Consider the following 21,468-nt stretch of genomic DNA (forward strand, 5'->3'; position numbering starts at 1 on the left):
AACCCAAACAAAAATTAAATTAACTAAACCTCGATTAAAAATAACTAAATATTAGAATAACACATTAAAAATCCGTTATCTAGATAAATAAATAAATGCACATAAATAAAATGTATTTTAATTGAGAATACTGAAAAGTAATGTCAATAAAAGGTAGATTCAGAGGAAAAAAATATTTTTTTAATCTAGGCCTGTATAATTTTCCAGAATACTAATTGAGGATTAAATATTATAATTAGTATTGTTTAGTAAAATTGCTACTTAACTCCCCCCCACCCTACACTTCCAGGAAGAGCCGTGACATTCCAACAATGATTGGGTATTGTGATTTAATACCATTCTATAAATATCTATAAATATTGAGAACCCAAAACTCTTTGCAGTAACATGACTAAATTAAGAAAAACGTGATTTTTATGGAATAATGAAAAGACAACGCAAAATCAATTTGTAACTTTTAGCTATATTTTTTACTCAATATTTCCTCCTTCACAAACAATGTCAGCCTCAAAATGCAAGTGAATAGATTGGTAGCTCTTGACGATGAAGGCAGTGTCCATAAAGTAGCATACTGTCATGACGTAAGATAGAAGCGAATCCAAATTTAGTTGAAAGGTGCGTAGGTCATTCTTGTTTAAGACGCGTAATACTGAAAATCCGGGGGTTGAAGAAGGCCAGATTGAGGCCGGTAAGATTCAGCCATACTGTTGTTGCAGAAGTGTTGGTTCTTCTTGACTGTATGAGGTTGTTACATATCTAATCAGTTTTTTTGAAACCCGATATTAATTCTTAATTAGCCTTCGTTAAAATTGTATCATTAACATTTTCTAAATAAAGGATATATATAAATTTAATGTACATATCGAAATACACACGTATTTATTTAGCAATTCACTAGAAGTGTGGCACTGAGCGTTAAAAGAAATTATATTTGCTATATGATCTGCCTATTTTAGAAATTCATACAATATTTAGTTATAAAACTGTATTAGGTTTAGTTTAACAAAATTAAATAAATATTCATACTTTTTTAAAAAATATTCCCTCAGATTAACTTTGAATGCCGATTGAAGATGTTTAGAGTTTCCAGAGTAATTTATCGTAAAAGGCAAAAAATAATATGTTTTCGTCGTCAAATTTTAAATTAGAACCAATCTTTAAAAAACAGCTGTAAAATTTTCATGACAATCTTATCTTTATTTTGTGGATTATTGTGCTAAGTGTGACGCAACAATTGTCATTTCCAAAACAATGGATCAAAAACATTTTCATACTTTAATTCTATACTGCTTCTTGAAAGGAAAATACCATACAACATAAGCAATGGCTTGAAATTTGTTATGGGTACTCTGCTTCATAAAGCAAATAGAAAAAATTATTAAAGAAAAACAATTTTTAACGAAAAAAAAACCCCAAATTTTCTTTGTGAAGTTCAGGGCTTTTCAGCCCATTTGTTAGTAGAATTTGACGCTTTGTTTACAAATCTGTAATTAATTATTTCACATACCAATTGTTTTTTTTTCTAGAATTGTTCATATTTTATCTTTCATATAAATTTTAAGTTTGTACTTGAATAAGAAACAAAAACAATAATTTACATATAAATAAATTAACTTTTTTTTTTGCAAAAATGTGTGCTAATTATAAATATATGCTTATATTTTATGTTAAGTTAAATAATTTTCAGAAAAATGCAAATTTGAAGGTTTGAAATACCACCTTACTCGAAGGGTTTTGCTGGAAGAGGAAAAATGCCTCGTTTTTTTAAAATTTTATAATGATAAAGAAATGGAACTCAGTCATTTCACGTACATTATAAATGTATATATTTTTAAATGTTTCTTTGATTGGTCAGATGGAGTTCCACTGATTAAGTATAATTAGAGTTGAGTAGTTTGTAATGAAAAAACTACCTTTAAACATTAGAAAAGGAAAAATGGTTGTGCGTGTGCTCTTTTTTCCATTATTTGATCGTAGGTCGTAGTGATTGTTAACTTTCCTCAGAAGTAAGCATCCTAGCCTATCTATAGTATAAATTAGTTTAAAAATGAGTAATAAGATTTTGAATATATACTATACTATATTGATATATGAATTTAAATATAATTGTGATATTTTCCCTGCACTAATTCTATTTTAAATGTAGAAGGTCCTCCTCTTCATAGCAATCATTCATTTTATTCTCCCAAAATCATAAAATAGGGATCTGATATTAACTGGGGTCTTAATTCAGATGATGTTTAGCTCCTGCTTTCTCCTTGTGTTTTTTTTTTATTGCAAACTACTCAACTTTAAGTATAAGTACACATCATAGTATTAGAATAACTCCATCTTACCTACGAATTGTCTTTGAAGTTAATATACAACATATGTTATTGTATATTGCCTTCTATTGGAACGACCAAATAAATTAAATTTATGCATACGTCTCTTGTTTGTTTTGTCACGTGTTTGTATCTACTCTTGTTATGAAGGATGTTATTGGAGCTCATGTTCATTGTATTATATAATACTTTTACGCCAAATAAGTGCTTGTGAAACGTAAATAATTTGATTTTCTTTTTCGAAAAAAAAATGTGCTTCCAACCGATTTCAATTCACTAGCAGATCAAGATATATAAACTTTCTTGTATAAAGGATAGACTTAAATAATTTATTCATCTTGATAGAATGTACAATACGTATGTATAGTAATTAAGGATTTAATTTTTTAAAGAAACACTATGTTTTGTCATTAGAAAAGTAAAAACGGTTGTTGTGTGTGCAATTTCTTCTTTTTTGTTCATTATGTTATAGGTTGTTGTGGTGTTAACTTCTACCTCTACAGTAAGAATTATCGCATATCTTCCCTGTAAATTTTTTTTAAATGCATAATAAAATAAATTTATAAGAATGTAATTATAATATATTTTCACCACTATTATTATTTTTATGAGAGATAATTGGGGAATTTGGTAAGTTCTTTTTAGATGATATACAACATTTTCACACGTTGCAGATAGTCTCCTCTCATGCCCTCATAGTGTTCATTGACGGAGACATTCAGGACAGCGAAGTTCGGGTGGAAGATGGTACAGGCCCTTGACTCCACATGCAGCCAGAATATAAAGTCAAATCAGGACTGTAGGGGCCTGCATAAAATGTAGATATATATTAAGAACATTGTACATATATTACAAAAATATTGGGGTTTTTTTTTTTCATTATAGTCCAATGTAAAACGAACGTATTATATTTTTATTAAGTTATACAATATATATATATAACATATTCCGTAGTATAACAGAGTAATTAAAAAAAGGATCGATTTTACTTTCTTTAAGTACTTACAAGTGGGACTGGACTGGATGGAACTTTGAAATACTCTATGATTTTTATCAGCGGACATAATACTATAATATTATATTATAGTTGACTAAGATCTACCCGTATTATATATTTTATTACGAATTATTTAATTATGTACATATTAAGAATACTAAGACAAACCTGCTAATCCGTAGATGGATGGACGGACGGGCAAACACGTATTATAATATTATATTATAGTAGATATAATATATATAAATGTATTTCCAAAAAATATATTTTGTAGTTTCTTTCAAAATACAAAAAAAAAAAATATATTTTATGCATTCATTTAAAATTATATTATACACATGTATTGACTTATCCATTCCTTATGTCAAAGAAATTTCAACATTTCTCAGAAAAGTAATACTTTTGTTAACACCTAATATTTATATCCATAAAAAATAAACAATGTTAAAGATCTATTTGAGATACTGAAAATATTTTTGTATTAGATTTGAATTACCTTCAACAATGGTCAATGTCTATTCTTATGGAAGATTAAAAAATTTCACTTTGAATATCCAGAGAATCTTTTTGACTTTCAATCGATTTCTCAACCTTTTTTAAACAAACTTTATTCTCGATTAATTATCTTGTGTATTAGGATTAGAACTTGTCCCTCCTTCTCAATCCCCTTAGTGGTTTAACTCGTTTTATTTATGTATCATATAAGGTGTATTGTCTAATATTGTCATCTATAATTTATAAATATCCTGGTAAGCGAGTAACTGTCAGGCAGTATATTTATGTAAAAAAATAGTTGCACACACAGCAATTGTTTTCCCTTTTCTGATTTTTAGACGTAATTCTGTTTTTGTTACAAATATGTCAACTCTAAGTATTACTTATTATGTCGTTTATTTATCAAAAAGAATAAATAAAAATTAGCCATTACGTATCAAGGGAGACGAGGGAATCGACAACAAAATACATAATGGGATTTTGTGTTAGCGAAGTATCGCAGTGTTACCTGACCTAATGTTCCCAATGGAGTCAAAGAAAAAGAGAAATAATTACTTATTAAATCTGCTTTGTTTGACCTGCAATTTTCTTATAGTATAACCTTGTTCGAATAACATTGCTCAAACCTCTCACCTAGGTTGATTTTCACTAAAACACTCTTCAAATTATCAGAGTTACGATCTTGATTTTTAGTTGTTGTTTTTTTTAATGCCCAAAATGCTTCCAATTAGCATAATTGGCTTGATGTATACATAAACATCATATAGATAACTATTGATTTAATATAAATTCTTTCAATTAAAAAAGGATCAATATCTTTCCTGGTATCTCTTCGATTCAGAATTGTAGGTACAATGAGTTTTAGACTGAGTACACTTTAAAAAACTTAAATTTTACATCATTTTTATTTAAGTCATACCGAGTGGCCAAACAACACATCCTTACGGCATCCATGAAGGCCACCAGGCTCATCAACGGTAAGCGTCTCCTCAATGACCTGAAGAGCTATGGAGGAAGAATCATCTTCTTCTCCGACGAGAAGAACTGGATTGTCGACAGAAGCTACAACGTCCAGAATGACAGGGGACTGGCAAAGGAGAGAGAAGAGGTCCCTGCGGTCTTCTCCACATAGTTTCCGGCCTCCGTGATGATCCTGGGTGTCATCTGCAGCACCGGTGAGGTGATGCCTCCTTTCTTCTTCAATCCCAAGGAAAGAGTTGACGAAATAAGGTACTGCAAAGTCATGAAGGATTTGTCACCCCCTGGATGAAGGATACGGTCGCTGGGAGGGAGTTCATATTTCAACAAGACTCAGCGCCCGCACACATCGCCATGAGGACCACTAACTTCTCCAATTCCCACGACATCACTTTCTGGGATCTCAACGCCTGGCCCTCCAACTTACCCGACCTCAATCCGTGTGATTACTACTGGTAGGGGAAGTAGGAGAGGGAGGTGTACAAGGTCAGCCAGAAGAGCATCGCGGCCCTGAAGGGCTCCATTTCGAGGGAGTGGAATGCTGTCGATTCCGCGGAAGTCATCAAGGTATGCAAATCCTTTAGGGGCAGGATGGAGAAGATGGTGGCTGCTGAGGGAGGACGTGTTGAATAAATTTATTGTTTCATATCATGTCTAACTTTTTCATATTAACAAATACGCTCCAAATTCCATTTTTATGAAGCAGGTTGAATTTTAGGATAGTTCCAATTTATCGTGGACACCCTGTATGGGTACTTTTTCAAACTTTTGGGGGTTTGTATGAATGACTAAGTACTAAGTCAAAAGCAAGAACTGTAATCTTTCAACATTTAAAATATTTTAGTCCATTCAGGAGATATCATCTATAATAGTTCCGGGTTAAATACAATTACTACATCAAGTATAATGTTGCAACCTTCGTCTAAATATTTTCAGTTATGGAACCTTCCCTAGGAAACAAACTTGAATGTTGGTTCCTCTACTTGTAGCAAAAGAAAAGAATCCATATCTAGTAATCTCTTGTGTAAGTTTTAGAAGTCTGAAATATTTTTGTTGTAATTTTTTTAGCCAATGAGAGCACCTACTCAAAATATAACTTTCAGAAATTCTAAGTCAATAAGGCATCTTACTTTAAAAGCTAGTTGATAAATTACATCTTCATACATAAGAAGAAAATATGCATCATCTTCTAAGAGATATAGAGCAACAGCAAATCTCAAAACGTGTTGTGTCAATGACAGCGAAGGTGCTCTTGTCCAAAACATGTATCAAGTTTTCAGGGTTTCCACGTTCATTTTTTATTAAGTATCCCGTTGGATAGTATTTGGTTATATTATTTTTTTAAATATATATCGTGGGAGAGTGGACAAGTTGGCATGTAGGTAACTTAAACACTGTTTAATTTTCTATCAAGTTTCTAATAGTTATGATAGGGTGTAAGGAATATCACGTTAATTTACTTCTTCTTTTTTTTTCAATATCAGCAGGATATATATTGTTTACATCACAATCTGTCCCTCAGATTCTGATCTTACACACTCGGAGTAATTTTTTCATGTTCATTCATTTTCTTTTAAAATTTGGTAATATTTTAATCTTATGGAAATATAATTTTGAAGTAAATTTAGATTTAAATATCGTTAATCAATTTAGTATTCTTTGAGATATTACTCAAAGATTAGATTAGGGGCTAGTGAGCTCACGCTAGTTGGAACAACTTGAGACACATATAAATTAGGAAGAATGTTTTGTTTTTCTAATTTGTTGTGATTAAAGAACAGCAAATGAGCCTTGAAATGATTGAAAATTATGATATAAATCACTTAGATATTATAGTGCATTTTATTATTGGCGATGCAAGGTTCAGAAAGCAAGCTTTTTAAAGATCATTGGCAATCATAGTCTTTAACAAATTTGGATTTCTAAATTGCATTTCAAATATATTTTTGGTTTATTTTAAAGGATAGTTTCATCATTTTATGTGTTTATTTATATTTACATGTTTTTAAGATAATGTTTTACCAATCCCCGAAGAGGAAGAACTTTGTTCGTGTTCCTTAATTCAGAAGAATAATCAATAAATCACTACCCCCCCCAACCACGTAGGTTTACGTTTACATTAGGTGTACCACGATATACAAACTTCATAATACGATACGAAATGAATATCATGATAACAGTACATATAAAATCAGATAAAAATATGCTTATATAAGTAGAGGGCTAATTTCTACAAAATTTAGCTTTTGGCATATTTAGAGCTGACACTGAGACGTCATCTTATGCCTTTGTTAAAATAAATAAGTAACTTTTGGTACTACTTTTATATTGTGGTATTTTATCTGTAATATCAAGCTTAGTGTTGGTAATATCAATTGTCTTCTAGGTTCATCTATAAAGGGTCAAAGTTATATATTTTTTATCATGCTAAAAAGATTTTTCTATTTCGTATATTCATAGAATCCAACCAGACAATTATCATCAAATTTCAATACGATGAAAATTTCTATCAAAAGTAACGTACAAACACTTGAAGTGATATTAATGAAATAGTCAAAAAATAAATTAAAAAATAGAAAGAAGTGTGTACATTGTACTAGGTTGTGCACCAAGATTGGAACAAACTTCGATCTCATCCAGATCGCGTATTAGTAGGGATGAAAATCTTTCTTATTTTGGGCATATTAAAAAAAAAACCGAAAATATACATAGTAACCCTGAAGAATTTAAAGAATGTTTGGAGGCGAGCAACTTAGCTCTCATTTTTCAGGGTTACTATGTTTATTTTCGGTTTATTTTTTTAACATACGTAAAATACAAACAATTTTCACCCCTACTCGTACGCAATCTGGATCAACTACAATCAGCTGTGACGAGGATAGAGGGGAGAAGGAAATAAACAACGATATTAGAAACAATTACTCTGATGTCAATCTTCAATTCTACTCCGAGTCCAACAAAGACTTACATTTATAATTATCAACAAACCCTCTCCGTCTTTTATGAGCAAACACGAATGTTCAATCTGGCCTGGAATGTAATTGAAAATAATAGAAAAGGAAGTTCACTACTCAGGAGTTAAATAATAATGACAGCAGGTAAGGAAATGAAAATTCACTCTTTAGATTACCAACTCAAAAAAAGGCCAGCTTAAAAATACACACGATTTATAACCGACTACATATGAGTTCACGGAGGTAGAATATTTCCCGGTCATACAAGATTTTAGGCGACTGATGTAGTAAATTTTTATTTGTTTTAATTTTGAGTCCATTGTAAAGATAGAGCAGCTTAGAAGAAACACAAACGACGAATTATTCCACGCAGGCTACGAAGTAAAAATCATCAACACTCACAGGCTACCCCAGAAACACAGTCTCGAAGGTTGTTAAGAAGCTAAAGAACTCTGGCAATATCACCAGGAAATTTCAGGGCAGGTCTCAGTTGAAAAAGGCCACTATTACTATTTTCATGGAAGGGCTCTGTTAAAAAATTTATTTTTAGCCTTATTACCCTTTTACCGATTTCTACAACTAAAAATAAGAGGATTATCCCCCTCCTGGATAATACCCAATAATTGGAGCAAAAGAACCCTCCTCTAATTTATCAGAGCTGAGCTCTCCCTTGTGAATATAACCAAAGCCTACTGAGCATTCAATAGGAGAATTAATGCCAATTGGGATGATATTGAAAATTAATATACTTTGAAACAAAACCAAAAAGTTTGTACAATGCATTTGCTGGGATCTGATGAGGTCAAAGTTTGTTCCAATTGGAGTGTACGACCCTGTATTTGAGGAAGAAGTTGAAGCTACAATGATGATATTATGTGATTTGAAGTCAATAATAAATTTCAAAAATTGAAGGAAAAATAGCCATTAGAATCTAATGTATAAAAACTATTTATTTTAAATAAATTCATCCTAGAATGTAGAATATACATATTTCAATAGGAGAAAATGTACATTAAATCGTACTCATATAGAACATTTATATCAGTATATATATTTTTGATGTATTCTTCCTAAAAGTAGATTGCTAAATAATGATACCTTTGTGAAATAACCCCATTATGTTTTTTTTCTTATCGAAACGGAGAAAATAATACACGGGGTGCGGCAAAAAAATATTACACTTTCAATCTAATAACTAATATGATGTCTTGGCAGTAATGATGGCTTCCAGGCGGCCACAGAAGGCCTTGCACCCATTGCGGATGTAGTTCTCAGAGATGGCATCCCAGTGCTGGCTGACAGGGTTCTTGATATTTGGGTGACGGACGATGCAGACATTGAACTCAACATGCACACAAAAATAAAGTCCAATTGATTGCATCTGGTGATTAAGGGGCCACATTATCTTTGGTCAGAAAGATAAGTTGTCCTCCATCCACTTATTGGTTTTTTGACGTGTGTGCGGGCGCACCATCCTGCTGGAACACCACATTCATGTCCGGGTAGTTTATCTGCACCCATGGGAATAGCTTCCATTGGTTTTTTGCCAGCGTCCAAAAGTGCACGGACCGAAATTCGTTGGTCAAGTTCAGATGGCATTTTCTCGACTTTCTAAGACACTTAGGAAGAACTTGGTTTTTTTTTCTGTTTTTAGTATTTGATTGGAACAATTTTGCCGCACTCACAAAAACCTTGAGTTATGTAGCAAAAACGAAGTGAAAAGATTTTTCAGCGCACCCGCTAGCAATAAACGACATTATGAATTAAAAAGATTTGAAGACACAGGAGGCTAAATATCACAAGCTGTTTCATTTTAAGGGAATATTTCGTACTTTCAAAATAATAACTTTTTCTTGAAATCCTTTAATTTTAGAACTTATTTTCTTTGTCGCTCTTAATTGCTAGTAAATTTTAAAACTTTCTATCCAAAGATATTGCTTTAAAGGTATCTGTTTGCTGCATAATATGTATATTTTTGGACTCTTTTTCAATATACTTTTGTTAAGGTTATCTTTAAATTGTTATTATTTATCAATATAGTTGTATAAAATATTACCTTAATCCGTGCGAGATTTTTTCTTCTCTGGTAATCTGAACAGTGTTTTTCGTTTTTTTTTTTTTGTTTTTCAATGCTATTATCATTCTTGAATAGAGAACATCTAAATTATTAATCGTTCGTATTTGTTTCATCAAAGACAGAAAGTAACACTGAGAATTGGTAGGGAGCGGGGAGTTAAAAGTCTAAGTCCTTGTTAGAGATGGAGTATAATTGAGGATCGAGATCGGAGTAATTCCTGCCTATGGCCTTCCTACATAAAGATTGGGATTTGTGTTTATTTCCCTCATATCATAACTGCTCACAGATAGTCTAATGAAACATTATAACAGCTAAACTGTTTAATACAACTTAAAGTATGAGCTCAATGATATTAAACTAAAATGCTCTAAAACAATATAAAGAATTTTTATTTTCAAAATTTAGCATTTCGTATAAAATAACTATCTAAAAATATATTAAAATCTTTTTATCTGTCTAAGACAAATTGACTATGCTAAATGGTTGATATTGTCAACTTATGTTGTGGACATATGTACCAAAAAAAGTGAAAATTGGGTCCAAACTGAATTCTGAATCAGAAAAAAAGGTTCTTTATCACCAGAATAGTACATAAAACTTAATAGTTTTATTTAAATTTCCTCAATATAGAGATGTATCTTCAAGGTACAAAAAAAGAAACCAAAAATTGCCGTAGCATTTAATTAAGATTTAATCCAATGATGAACCGTGTATAAGCTTACCGACGGACCTGGGAATCATCTATACTAGAGGGACTCGGTATGGCCAGTTCTTCTGTTATTAATTATCATAATAAGTGAACAAGATTCCCGCGCTGTTACGACAAAATAGAGAAGGGAAAACTGAAGGAAAGAAAAGAAAGAGAGGAAATAGAATTACTGCAGTGCAAAGTTTTTTGACTGGAATTTAATAACTTTGATTGCTATTTAAAGACTTGAAACTCGACTTGATGTAATAATCTGACCTTAGTCAATCTCTTCGCTACCGTGTCGATGCTCTTATTGTTTGTGAAGGAGGACACATTCAATTAAAAATATAGCTAAATATATTATTTAAACATATCCCAATTTGGTTTTGAGTTTTTTCTTCTTTATTTAATTAAAATCAGGGTTTTTTTTTGTTGTTTAGTCAAACTACTGCAAATTTTGTGTACCTACTTTATCATTTAAAAAAAGACTTTTATCGAGTCCATAGATGCAAAGTTACCTTCTATTTATATTTTACAATTTATATCAAAAAATACTAAAAAATTTTAATCCTATGATTTATATTATATTCTATTTGCTACTTCCAAAATAATGATTACTTTACTTTTTACTTTCATGCCACAGAAAAAGTTGGAGTTTTTGGATGAAAATACTTTTACATATTCAAATTATATAATGGATACAATTTTTTCCCCATTTTTCAATATGAGTTTTATATTTTTTCCGCTGAATATTACAATTTTCATAAATTTAGTATTTGATACCTGATTTGAATTTAAATTTCATAGATTTATCACATTGTAAACCAATTGGTTCTAATTGATATTCTTCTAGATTTTCTAAATCTAGAAGAACAAGCATAGAAGCAATCAATCAACTAATAGTACTCTCATTTGATTAATTGCTTCTAAAACTGGTAAATATAAAGTCTATAGTCGTTCAATACAAATACTAAGTTCAATTATAACATTAAATTTGCATAGTAAAATTAAAGTTGAAGGAAGAAACGAACATAAATACATTTTTTAAAGAAATAAGGAACTACTAGCTAAAGATTACCCAGCGTTGCTCGGGCTAAGGAAGGAGAGAGAAATCACATTGAAAATGGTCAAATTAATTCAGAAAATTAAAAAAATATTCAGAAATTACTTCTATATACTAAAAAATATGTACTATGAATGTTTCATTGTTGTCGAAAAAGATCCCAGTAATTGTAATTCTTTTGGATTTTTTACACTATATCAATTCGGTTAAGCATCGCAACTCCCCTAATAATATTCTTATTATTGCCTCTTGTAACCTTAGTAGTACTATTATGAAGTAATAAACTTCAAATAATATACAAACATATATGCATCTACAAAATTCTAGATAGGAAGTAAATATTTTTGAAAAATAATTCAGAAAATGACAGATATTTCACTTAAACATAATTTTTATTTGGCAAATTTATATGCAAACGAATATCCTGAGAAATTTCAACCAACTTTATTCCATTTACTAATCCCATATTTCAGGGGAAGTTTGCATTTTTTTTTTTTTTGCACTTGAAATAAAACTTTTTTGACTTTGAATAAATTTAGAAAACGTAGTTATCCGTATAGTTGCTTTCGAAACGCCAATCACTTATTGATAAATAACTCAACCCCCTATCTAGTCTCCTGGAGCTGCGAAAACGGTTTTCGGGTTTTGGGTATAGCATAATCCCCCTTATATGACCTCCCCAAAAATCGACACCCCCGTTTTAGCCTGTCCCAGCTAAAAAGAGGGACCTATTTTTCAGCCTCCTGTGTTAAATGGTGTGGGAACGTATAAAGGACATCTACACACAAGAAACATAATATCTTTTTTATATATAGATTGAAGAAATTAAAAATATTTTTTTCCTCAGGAATTTCGTGCAATCCTTCATCCTCAAATTGGGCCCCAAAGACATGCCTCTTGAAACATAAAAATATTGAAAATTGCTTTCCCTTAACTTTATACTGATTATACCATCAAATTTAAGCTCCTCAGCCCCGAAAATATGTAACTTGATACCAAAATCATACTTCTATCATAGTTAATAATATTGTAGAGAAAAACGCGTGCAAGGAGGAGGGGAAAAAATACATATGGTATCATTGTTTAAAATACTGATGTGATTATCATCTGCCTGCTTTATTATGATTTTTGAGGGTATAACAAAAGTATTTATTAGCAAAATGTTTAATGAAGATGTACTATGTATAATTGACTTCGACGTTTTTTATCCGTTACAGTAGATTTGAAAACGTCACACTCCATGAAATTGTAATTCATTATGAACCTTATTCTCAGAATAATAGCTAATGAAACGACAAAGTAGAGTATTTGAAATATATTTGAAGCTCAAAGTTTAAAAAAGAAGGCTTTAATTAAATATAATCTACATACTAAAAAATAAACCATTAAACATTTAAGTTAAATATACAAAATTAAACAATTAAAATCATATAACTATTAATAATAATAAATTATTAATACAGAATATTGAAATAATAGATTGATCCAGATAATTTTTTCTTGTTCTAACATCGGAATTCAGTTAAATATGTCTTAACTTTAGGTTGCAATACACAAGCGAGACGTAGAGTTTAATCAAAAAGATAATCACCCCTCTTCTTCATGTGGAAGTTGCTATATACAATTGTGCACAGGATAGATATATCTCTACCGATGAGATCTAACTAATTATTAATTATGTAGTAATGTCCGGCGATATTACTCCCTATTAAGAGTATCAAAAAAGATTTCCCCCCGTTATTTAGGTATGCTTATATAACAACATACTATTATCATGATGGATATACACAATTGTTAATTATAATGCAACACCCAATGTAACTACCCTCGTTGTTGTGACCATTTAAACAGTTGTTTTTGCCTTTTATGAGTTTTCTGAACACCACTTCTTGGAGCCCATCAACCATAGCTAAGCCTTTAGTGATAAAAAAGTAATATTTATTGACTATGTAATATTGGAAAACCTAATTATCATACCCAAGTCTTAAAGCGAAGTAAGTAGTCTCAGACAAACTAGTTGCAAACCATCCAAAGCTACTACCCCCGTTGTTGTGACCATTTAAGCAGTTGTTTTTGCCCTTTACTGAGTTGTGTATCATAATTCTTGATATGTTTACCTAAAATAGAATCATATTTTATGGTTAGATTTAAAATAAAAAAATTGAATACTTACTGTGAGATAGTACAAAATTCAGAGTTCCATTTCGATATTCGTAAATACTTTTTACTGATAACTTGATCATCATTTGGTGTGGATGACTCAAAACATTTTTATATGTATTTCTATATATGACATCAGTACCAACATCCTCCATTAATTTAATGATGGTTCCTCGGGAACCATATGTTTACCCTTGTATTTCTCCATAAATTTTTTGAACGTAGATGATTAGCAATGGATAAGGTTATATTACATGCAATAAGCATCGTTGTGAGATCAAAGTTAAAGTCTGACTTGATGTATTTATCGTCAAATTGATTTTATAGATGAATATCCATACTCTTGTTATGAGATGAGGATAATGAGTGGCGTGTAACTCTAGACAGGGGACTAAAGGCACATTTATATCGACAAATCCGACAAACCATCTGTTTCTCATCCGGTAAGTATTTTCCAAATTCCTAGGCCTCCATTTTCATAAATCCAGACAGAAGGCGACGTCATTTTGGGGATTTTATTCAGTTCTCTATCGACTATCACCATCTAATATTATATTAATATTGAATAATAAAGGCGGGAATGATAACGTTCATGATTGATAGAGGAAGATGTATATTATTTAATCAATGATGCCATAAGTAATTCTTCTTTTCTCCTCGAACGCTTTTCTATTCTTACCAAAATTATCACCCTTAATCATAAGTATGACCTCTAAAATCAGTGTTTAAAGTTTTTCAATATATGAACGTCACCTAGTGGTAAATATTTTAAAAAGGGCCATAGTTTGCTAACCAGTTGGCCGATTTTAAAATTATTTTTTTGGAAGAGTAAGTTTAATTGCATACCTGCTATTTTTAAATATTTTTTTTCACAGAATTCAACCATGGGTATGTTCCATTTTATTGAAATATAATGGAAATACCCATATGGGTATAAAATGTAACGAATGCCCATGAATTATGAAAAGTAGTTCTGAAAAGTTATCTTGTTGGACTTTTAGTAGAATCGAGGATCGGCATCGTAGTAATTCGTGTCTCCATCAATGCTAGATACGGGTTGGGGTGTGTGTTTATTTCCTTCCTCTCATGGCTGATTTAATAAAATGTCATGACAGATACGCCGTTCTCCTCCAAGACATTCTTCAAACCGTCTAGGTGGCCCTGTTCATTTTTATTTCTTCTTTTTTTTTAGCATACAGGTAAATAGTATTATTTTTATCTATACCCATAAATATGATTAATCATGTAAATTGTGGAAGTTGACTTTGCTCAATTTAAAAAAATTGAAATATGTGGTTGTGATCGCCTTGCAAAATTGAGTGTGGTCTTAAATGACCTAAATATTATTTGAGGGCAAGTGAGTCTCCATAAGAGTATTTAAGTGACAGCGTTCAATACCACTGTTATTATATAAATAAGGGACTTAGTACATTATACATACAAACGAATAACTTGATAATTAATCATGCTTAAATTGTTATTCCTCCATATCGGAATGTTTCCAGAAAGGTGTAACAAACCCAATTTTCTCTCCGACTATTATTGGTGCTCCATTTGAGGCACTGGTGTTAGAATATGCTTTCTTTTGGGGGGTTCATTTTTTAATGGTGACATTATCAGGAGAGCAGGGCTGTGACAAGGATATTTCTTTGGAGAAGTGGGAGTTGGGCTTCTTTCAGAACTTTGATTGAATATTTTAGTTTTTTATAAGAATACCAGATTTGACGAATAACTTTTTAAATAAATAAAAAAATCCCCAATCAATTATCTAAAAAAAAATTATACAATAAAAAAATAATTCTTGTGATAGCTGAAAAAATCCTCAATAGTGGGGACAATGGCCCCTATGGCTCTGGCACAACTAATCTGAGGTGTCTAAAATATATGTTTGTGTCCACAGTTATTCCACAACTACCGGAACGACCGCTGGATTGCAGAAACAAAAGAAGAGGTCCAAGATGTTTACCAAACCACATATCCGCCCTAAACAATGGTCTTAATCTATGTAGCCTCTGATGGAATGAATATGCCTCCATTCTTTTTCAAGGCTGGACAGAAAATCGGCCAGGAGGCCAGCTATGCCTTATGAGGTACTTAGGTACACCATCTTGTCATAGCTATAGACCAACTACCTGGAGAGTGACTACGTGTGGACTCAGGACGGCATAGCTCTCACACGTCCGCCAAGTCCTAAAAGTTATGCAAACATAACATGGCTCGATTCTGGTCCAAAGAGATATGGACCCCTTCCTCACCATATTTGAACTCATTGAACGTTTCTATATGGGACACACCGATGAGTTTGGATTTATTATATTTAGAGATCTTGGTTCCGAATCTGCAGCCATTTTAAAATTTGGAACTCCAAATCATAGATAATATACCTATTATTTGTGTTCTAAACCGACTCCTTGAGTAAATAACTCATCAGTCCTAATATTACTTCATGCGAATTAGATGTACTTATAATCATAACTGCTTCTCAACACATATTGTTTATTATTTTATAGAGGGTGTGGCAACATATTTTCCTTTTTATAATGCTTGATAATCACTAATCAGGCTTTAGAAGTAATAGAGACTGACGTGGTTTCATTTTAGAGGACTGAGTCTAAGGTTTTTAGTCAGTCGCTATCATGTGTTGGAGTGTTGAGGACTTGCGTTTGCCTGCGAAAATAAGTATCCGAAATTGCTTTGACAGAATATTTTATAAAATTAAACTAATTGCAATTTAGATCAAGAGATTTATTAATGAGATTTATGAAATTCAGTTAATTACTTCATTTTCTTATATATAAAAAAAAATCCCTATCGACTTTCATAATTTGAAATTTGTTTAAATTATTACTCCTCTGGTAATTAGGTTAAAGATCTCAAGTTGGTGATATCAGATCCTGTGTCATGCAAAAATTCTAAATTGGTGTGGCTTGTCTAAATCGGGTGATTTAAATTGGATTTATTAGGGAAAAACCAAAAAAAAAAATAAAGACCTTTGGAGAATCACCAAAAACTAATCATCCACAACTATAAAATAAGATATGTTGTCAATTAAATTCCGTATCTTTTTCTATAAAATATATTATCTCTTTAAATACCTCTCAATTACATAATATGATTATCAAAAATGTGTGAGACAAAACTTTAAATGTCGGAGTGTCCGCAGGTTAAAATATATACATTTTTTTTTTTTTTTTTTTTGGGGGGCTTGGTTTTTTTGAAATTTTTGCTCCACTCCACTTTTTATACGCGATTCAGATGGCAAGTAAATAATTCCAGATTATCTTATTTGATTATATAAAGCTGGGCTTATATTATACCAAAGTATTGAAATTCCAAAAGAAACTTACATAGTGAAGTTGAAGTTGTTCTATGATAAAGCTGATATGATTTTTCGAATTAATGTCTTGATAATATACTGCTTCTTCCAATATCTCAATGGCATACTTTATGCTTGAAGCTAGTTTCATTCCGTTTATTTTTAAATATGCTAAGTTGTTATTGATATCAGAATAACGGCTCAGACTCTTTGATGAACATATATGATTCACTTCGACAATAGGTATAGAAAGTACTTATAAAAAAAAATTGAGAAAGAGAGGCCATTATTCACTTTTAAACCTAACAAAATGATCCTGGTATGATAGGGCGAAAAATATGACGAAGTCTTCATTTATATTACATTAATGCCTTGCCTTTGGTTAAGCACAATTTATCCAGGTTTTTTTTTGTATATTCGTGATTTTTTTTATCTCATCTTCTTAAAATCTCGTGATTTTTTTTATCTCATCTTCTTAAAATCAACGTACAATTTAAGAATTAAGACGAAGTCTATCTTGCTCAAATCTGAAAAAATAACAATGCACTTTAAAATGTTAATATGCATTTTCTAAAGTAGAACCTTTCAGTAGAAGTAATACTAGTATAAAATCCTTATTCATTAATTTATATTGTTTTACTCTACAAAAGACAACGAAACAAATAATCTTCATGTTAAATTACAGAGAAGGTTGATTGTTCACATAAATAAATTATTGTCTTTCATGAGTCTAGAATTCCGGGGAAAAGTGTACAAGGAATTATGCCGCATATGGTATAGTGTTAGCTTTATTTTAGATGTCAAAAAGTATTTACAGGTCTCGATTGTTTTTTCGTGGTGAAGAGGTCCAAATGGCTCTTTGTGGTTAAAAGGTTGACAACCCCTGGATTAGACCAATAGAAAATGTATCCGCATTAAAATCTATATTAAGATTTATTAGCTCATTATGGAATAAGCAGGAAATAATAATTAGGGACCGGATATAACCAAAATTGTTTTTTTTATGTCTTAGAAAAGCTAACACGAACACTTTTAAATCCATTTATCAACATTTCACAAATTTTTAAATTATAAACGGATATGTGTGCATTTTGAAAATAAGTTTGTTTGTATCCTGTAGCCTGAGCTTCACCCCAACAGTGGTACAAAAAATAATATTTATTTACCAAAAAAACACGAAAAGTATTCATTTTTTAGATCCTATTTTCTAGTTTTTCCCTTGAGAGTCCCATCATACACAAGTTAACAAAATTGATCTTATTCATAGTAACATTTTCAAACACGAAGTTTTATTGAATTAATCTAATACGTCAATATGTACAGTACACAAGATTAGAAATATTGTAAATTTATAATCAGAAATAAATATTAAAGGAAGGGTGTTTCTTTAAGGGGTAGATACCATAAATAAAAAAGTTGCGTGAATAAAAAAAAATTTTATACACAGATCAGTTATAAGGATAAAGTATAAAACACGAAGGAGTCCTATTACCCCTATCTTACAAAGACATTAGTTGAGCTATCTCCATTTCTAAGAGCAAAGCAAGCTTTAAGACTGTTGACAGATCCTCCTGCGATGAAAAATGCCATGGCAATCGATGACGTTAGAATTAAGTACGTCGTGATCAAAGTAAGCGCGTAGAGTTGTGATTGGTTTAGAAGTGACTATAAAAAAAGAATGATAAATAATAAATAACCAAATATTTTCAAAAAACACTCACTATTCCGGATAAAGCATAATGCATGGCCCAAACAGTAACGAGCCGTAAGTACTTCTTTTCTTCACACGCACTAAATGCAATAACTCCCCATGCTGTATGACACAAAACAATGGCTAAGGAGAACAATGCACTAAAGATAAAGAAATGCCTTGACACTCCAAAGTCTCCTCCTTTTATTCCAAGTGTTCCAGGTCCTAATGAGTCGGCGAGAACATTTACGAGCCCAAAGAGCCCTGATGAGATACCAAAACCAAATCCAAGCACATAGGCTAAAATGTGGGGTTTATCCCCAAAAATAGGATCGTTTTCTGTTAGCTTTGACATAAAGGAGCGAGCTACAAATGGTAAATGAATTAGAAAAATATGACTTTGAAGGATTGTTTGTAATACCTTTAAATAGAAGTAAATAAAGAAGGATCCTAAATATTTCTTGGAATGCGACAGAGAATACAAGACCAAAGACAGGCTCATGGCGAAGTGGAACCACAGCGAACCACCACAAGGAGCTGATGAGTAAGGAAATGAGCCAAAAGAAGGAGCTCAGAACTAAGAGGATAATTCGAACCGGATCTGGGGCGATTGTAAAAATAAACATTGCCGAAGGAGCCCCAAAAGCAGTTAAAAAAGTACCCCAAAAAGTCCATGCCGTCATTTTGACGACTTGGAGTGATCTATCCACTATACAAAAAGGTAAAGACTCCTTTCCTCCCACTTGATAAGCCAAAAGGGAGTACAATGTAGAAATAATTTATTCATCTCTCAGCTTAATACTCTCACTATTATAAACAAAAATAAACAAACACTCATTCAGGGCTACCATATACACTTTTCAATAATAAAATAACTGCCATGTATATATTGTTTTTAAGTAAGATCGGCATTGTTGATGTCGGCCAATTTAGCGCTCTTAACAGTCAAGTTTTATAACAATGAGAAACCCTTTCTCATTAATATTAACGAAAATATTCCTTGTCAAAATGGGATCTACAAAAAAAAGGGGGCTTAAACCCTACTACTTATCAAAATTTTATCACTCTATTATCTAGTTTTATTAATAGCTGACCCTAATATCTATTAAAAATATGATATTGCATCAGTATAGAATCGAATTTTCATATTCTATGTAGATAAATTATTATTATGGAAAGAGGAAGATAATTTTCTCTAATTCTCCTACTTTTCTCGTAACTAATATATAATCAAACAAAATAAATTGTAGAAATGTAGCCATTTTTACGGACTTTCAATACATAATACTTTGATTTCATTCAAATACCAGTGTTTATCATTTGCATCAAGTAATATTGAGTGTAGTTGAATGCTAATGTCCTTTTAGTTTTTATTCTAAAATCTATTTGATGTAGTTTTACCAAGATTTATTGAAAATTTGTCCATTTATGTATAAAAATATCAACTTTGTGCCCCCAAGCGTCTTCTTTAATTTTAATGGCGTCTTCTTTAATTATGATGCAACATACGACGTCAGTGAAATCGCTCTTTTAACTTCTTATTTAATTATTACAACAGTCATTTTTGATTATCAATTAATTATTAATATTTATTTGGTTTTTAATAGGAATAAAACTTGTGAATACTCAAACTTTATTATGTTCCACATAATACTTAAAAGTTATAACTTAGCTATAAGCCCCATTAACTTATATTGAACATCTAATAATAATTCATTCGTTGCTATATACCTACTTAAAGTACTGTAAATTCTTTATTTCATTTTTTTTATTCAAACTTGTTCGATTTCGCATAAAATGTGTATGTTGTATAATACATACAAATTTGCAAAAAACACTACACAGACTATTAATACATGAAATATAGATTTTAAACAGGTCATTATTATTATAGCAAATTCTTCTACATTAGATCCCCATCTCATTTTTGATTGTCTAATTTACATGCAAAATTACCAATTAATATAAAAGAAATAAATATTATATACCTACATGTATAAATAATGAAAGATTCTAAACATGAATTTCAAATGTGTTATAGAATACTTATCAAATCAGTAATTTTTATCAAAAGCGTAAAAATTACAGCATTAATACATGCCTATATCAAACATTTAATAGAATTGTAATCATTATTCATTATCTTCATCAATCTACTTGTACACAGCACATACATCATGGAGTATTATATACAGTGCACCAGGTTACTTTTTATTATACATAAATACATACAAACTTTGCTTACAATATCAGCTATTTTGCATTGTTAATTTTTTTTCGTTTGGTGTACTCCACGATTTTTTACTAACGTGTGACAGAGCATTAAAAAGGTTGACTGTGAAATTTGACGAGTCTACCTGGAGTAAAACACAAGTTCAATTTTGGTATGATTGCTTGAAACAAGGCTGAGAAGATGTTAATGATGATGCTCGCTCTTTTCTCCCCAGCACGTCGTAAATATTTACAAAAATTGGCACCTCTACTATAAGCCGTCCTTTGAATAATATATTCAACTCAAGGGGGAGGGCACGGCTATTTATTAAAATAAAATGAAATGGCTTAATAGTTATTGATAAGTTTTTGACTTATTCTACATGAAACCATATAATTGAATTAAATAATTCGAAAAACGTATTAATAATGTAGAATGTATATCTACGCATAGATAGTAGCATCCAATAATTTTTTATCACATTATTAATTATTTTATATATAAACCATGTTCC

At 31.1% G+C, this 21,468-nt stretch overlaps 1 protein-coding gene and 1 long non-coding RNA gene across 2 annotated transcripts; both read right to left on the reverse strand.

The window, feature by feature from the left end:
* Positions 1-13,367: 13,367 nt before the first annotated feature.
* On the reverse strand, positions 13,368-14,382 carry LOC139906957 (uncharacterized). The gene is made up of 3 exons (XR_011783227.1): positions 13,750-14,382; positions 13,554-13,693; positions 13,368-13,491 (listed from the first exon to the last, which is right to left on the reverse strand). It is a non-coding gene; the product is annotated as an uncharacterized lncRNA (long non-coding RNA).
* A 3,937-nt stretch (positions 14,383-18,319) lies between these two features.
* aph-1 (gamma-secretase subunit Aph-1) lies at positions 18,320-21,050 on the reverse strand. Its single transcript, XM_040723635.2, has 3 exons — positions 19,164-21,050; positions 18,774-19,108; positions 18,320-18,717 (listed from the first exon to the last, which is right to left on the reverse strand). Exons 1-3 carry the CDS (start codon positions 19,423-19,425, stop codon positions 18,547-18,549), a joined length of 768 nt encoding a protein of 255 aa, XP_040579569.1. The 5' UTR covers positions 19,426-21,050; the 3' UTR covers positions 18,320-18,546.
* Between the last annotated feature and the right edge of the window lie 418 nt (positions 21,051-21,468).

This window comes from Lepeophtheirus salmonis, chromosome 13 (genome assembly GCF_016086655.4).
Source record: "Lepeophtheirus salmonis chromosome 13, UVic_Lsal_1.4, whole genome shotgun sequence".
Lineage (NCBI taxonomy): Eukaryota > Metazoa > Arthropoda > Copepoda > Siphonostomatoida > Caligidae > Lepeophtheirus > Lepeophtheirus salmonis.

Coding starts and splice junctions, on each gene's coding strand:
- aph-1 (XM_040723635.2), bottom strand. CDS start 19,425: ATGACGGCATGGACTTTTTGGGGTACTTTTTTAACTGCTTTTGGGGCT. Junction 19,109..19,163: donor TTATTTACTTCTATTTAAAG/GTATTACAAACA, acceptor TACCATTTGTAG/CTCGCTCCTTTATGTCAAAG. Junction 18,718..18,773: donor ATTATGCTTTATCCGGAATA/GTGAGTGTTTTT, acceptor CTTTTTTTATAG/TCACTTCTAAACCAATCACA.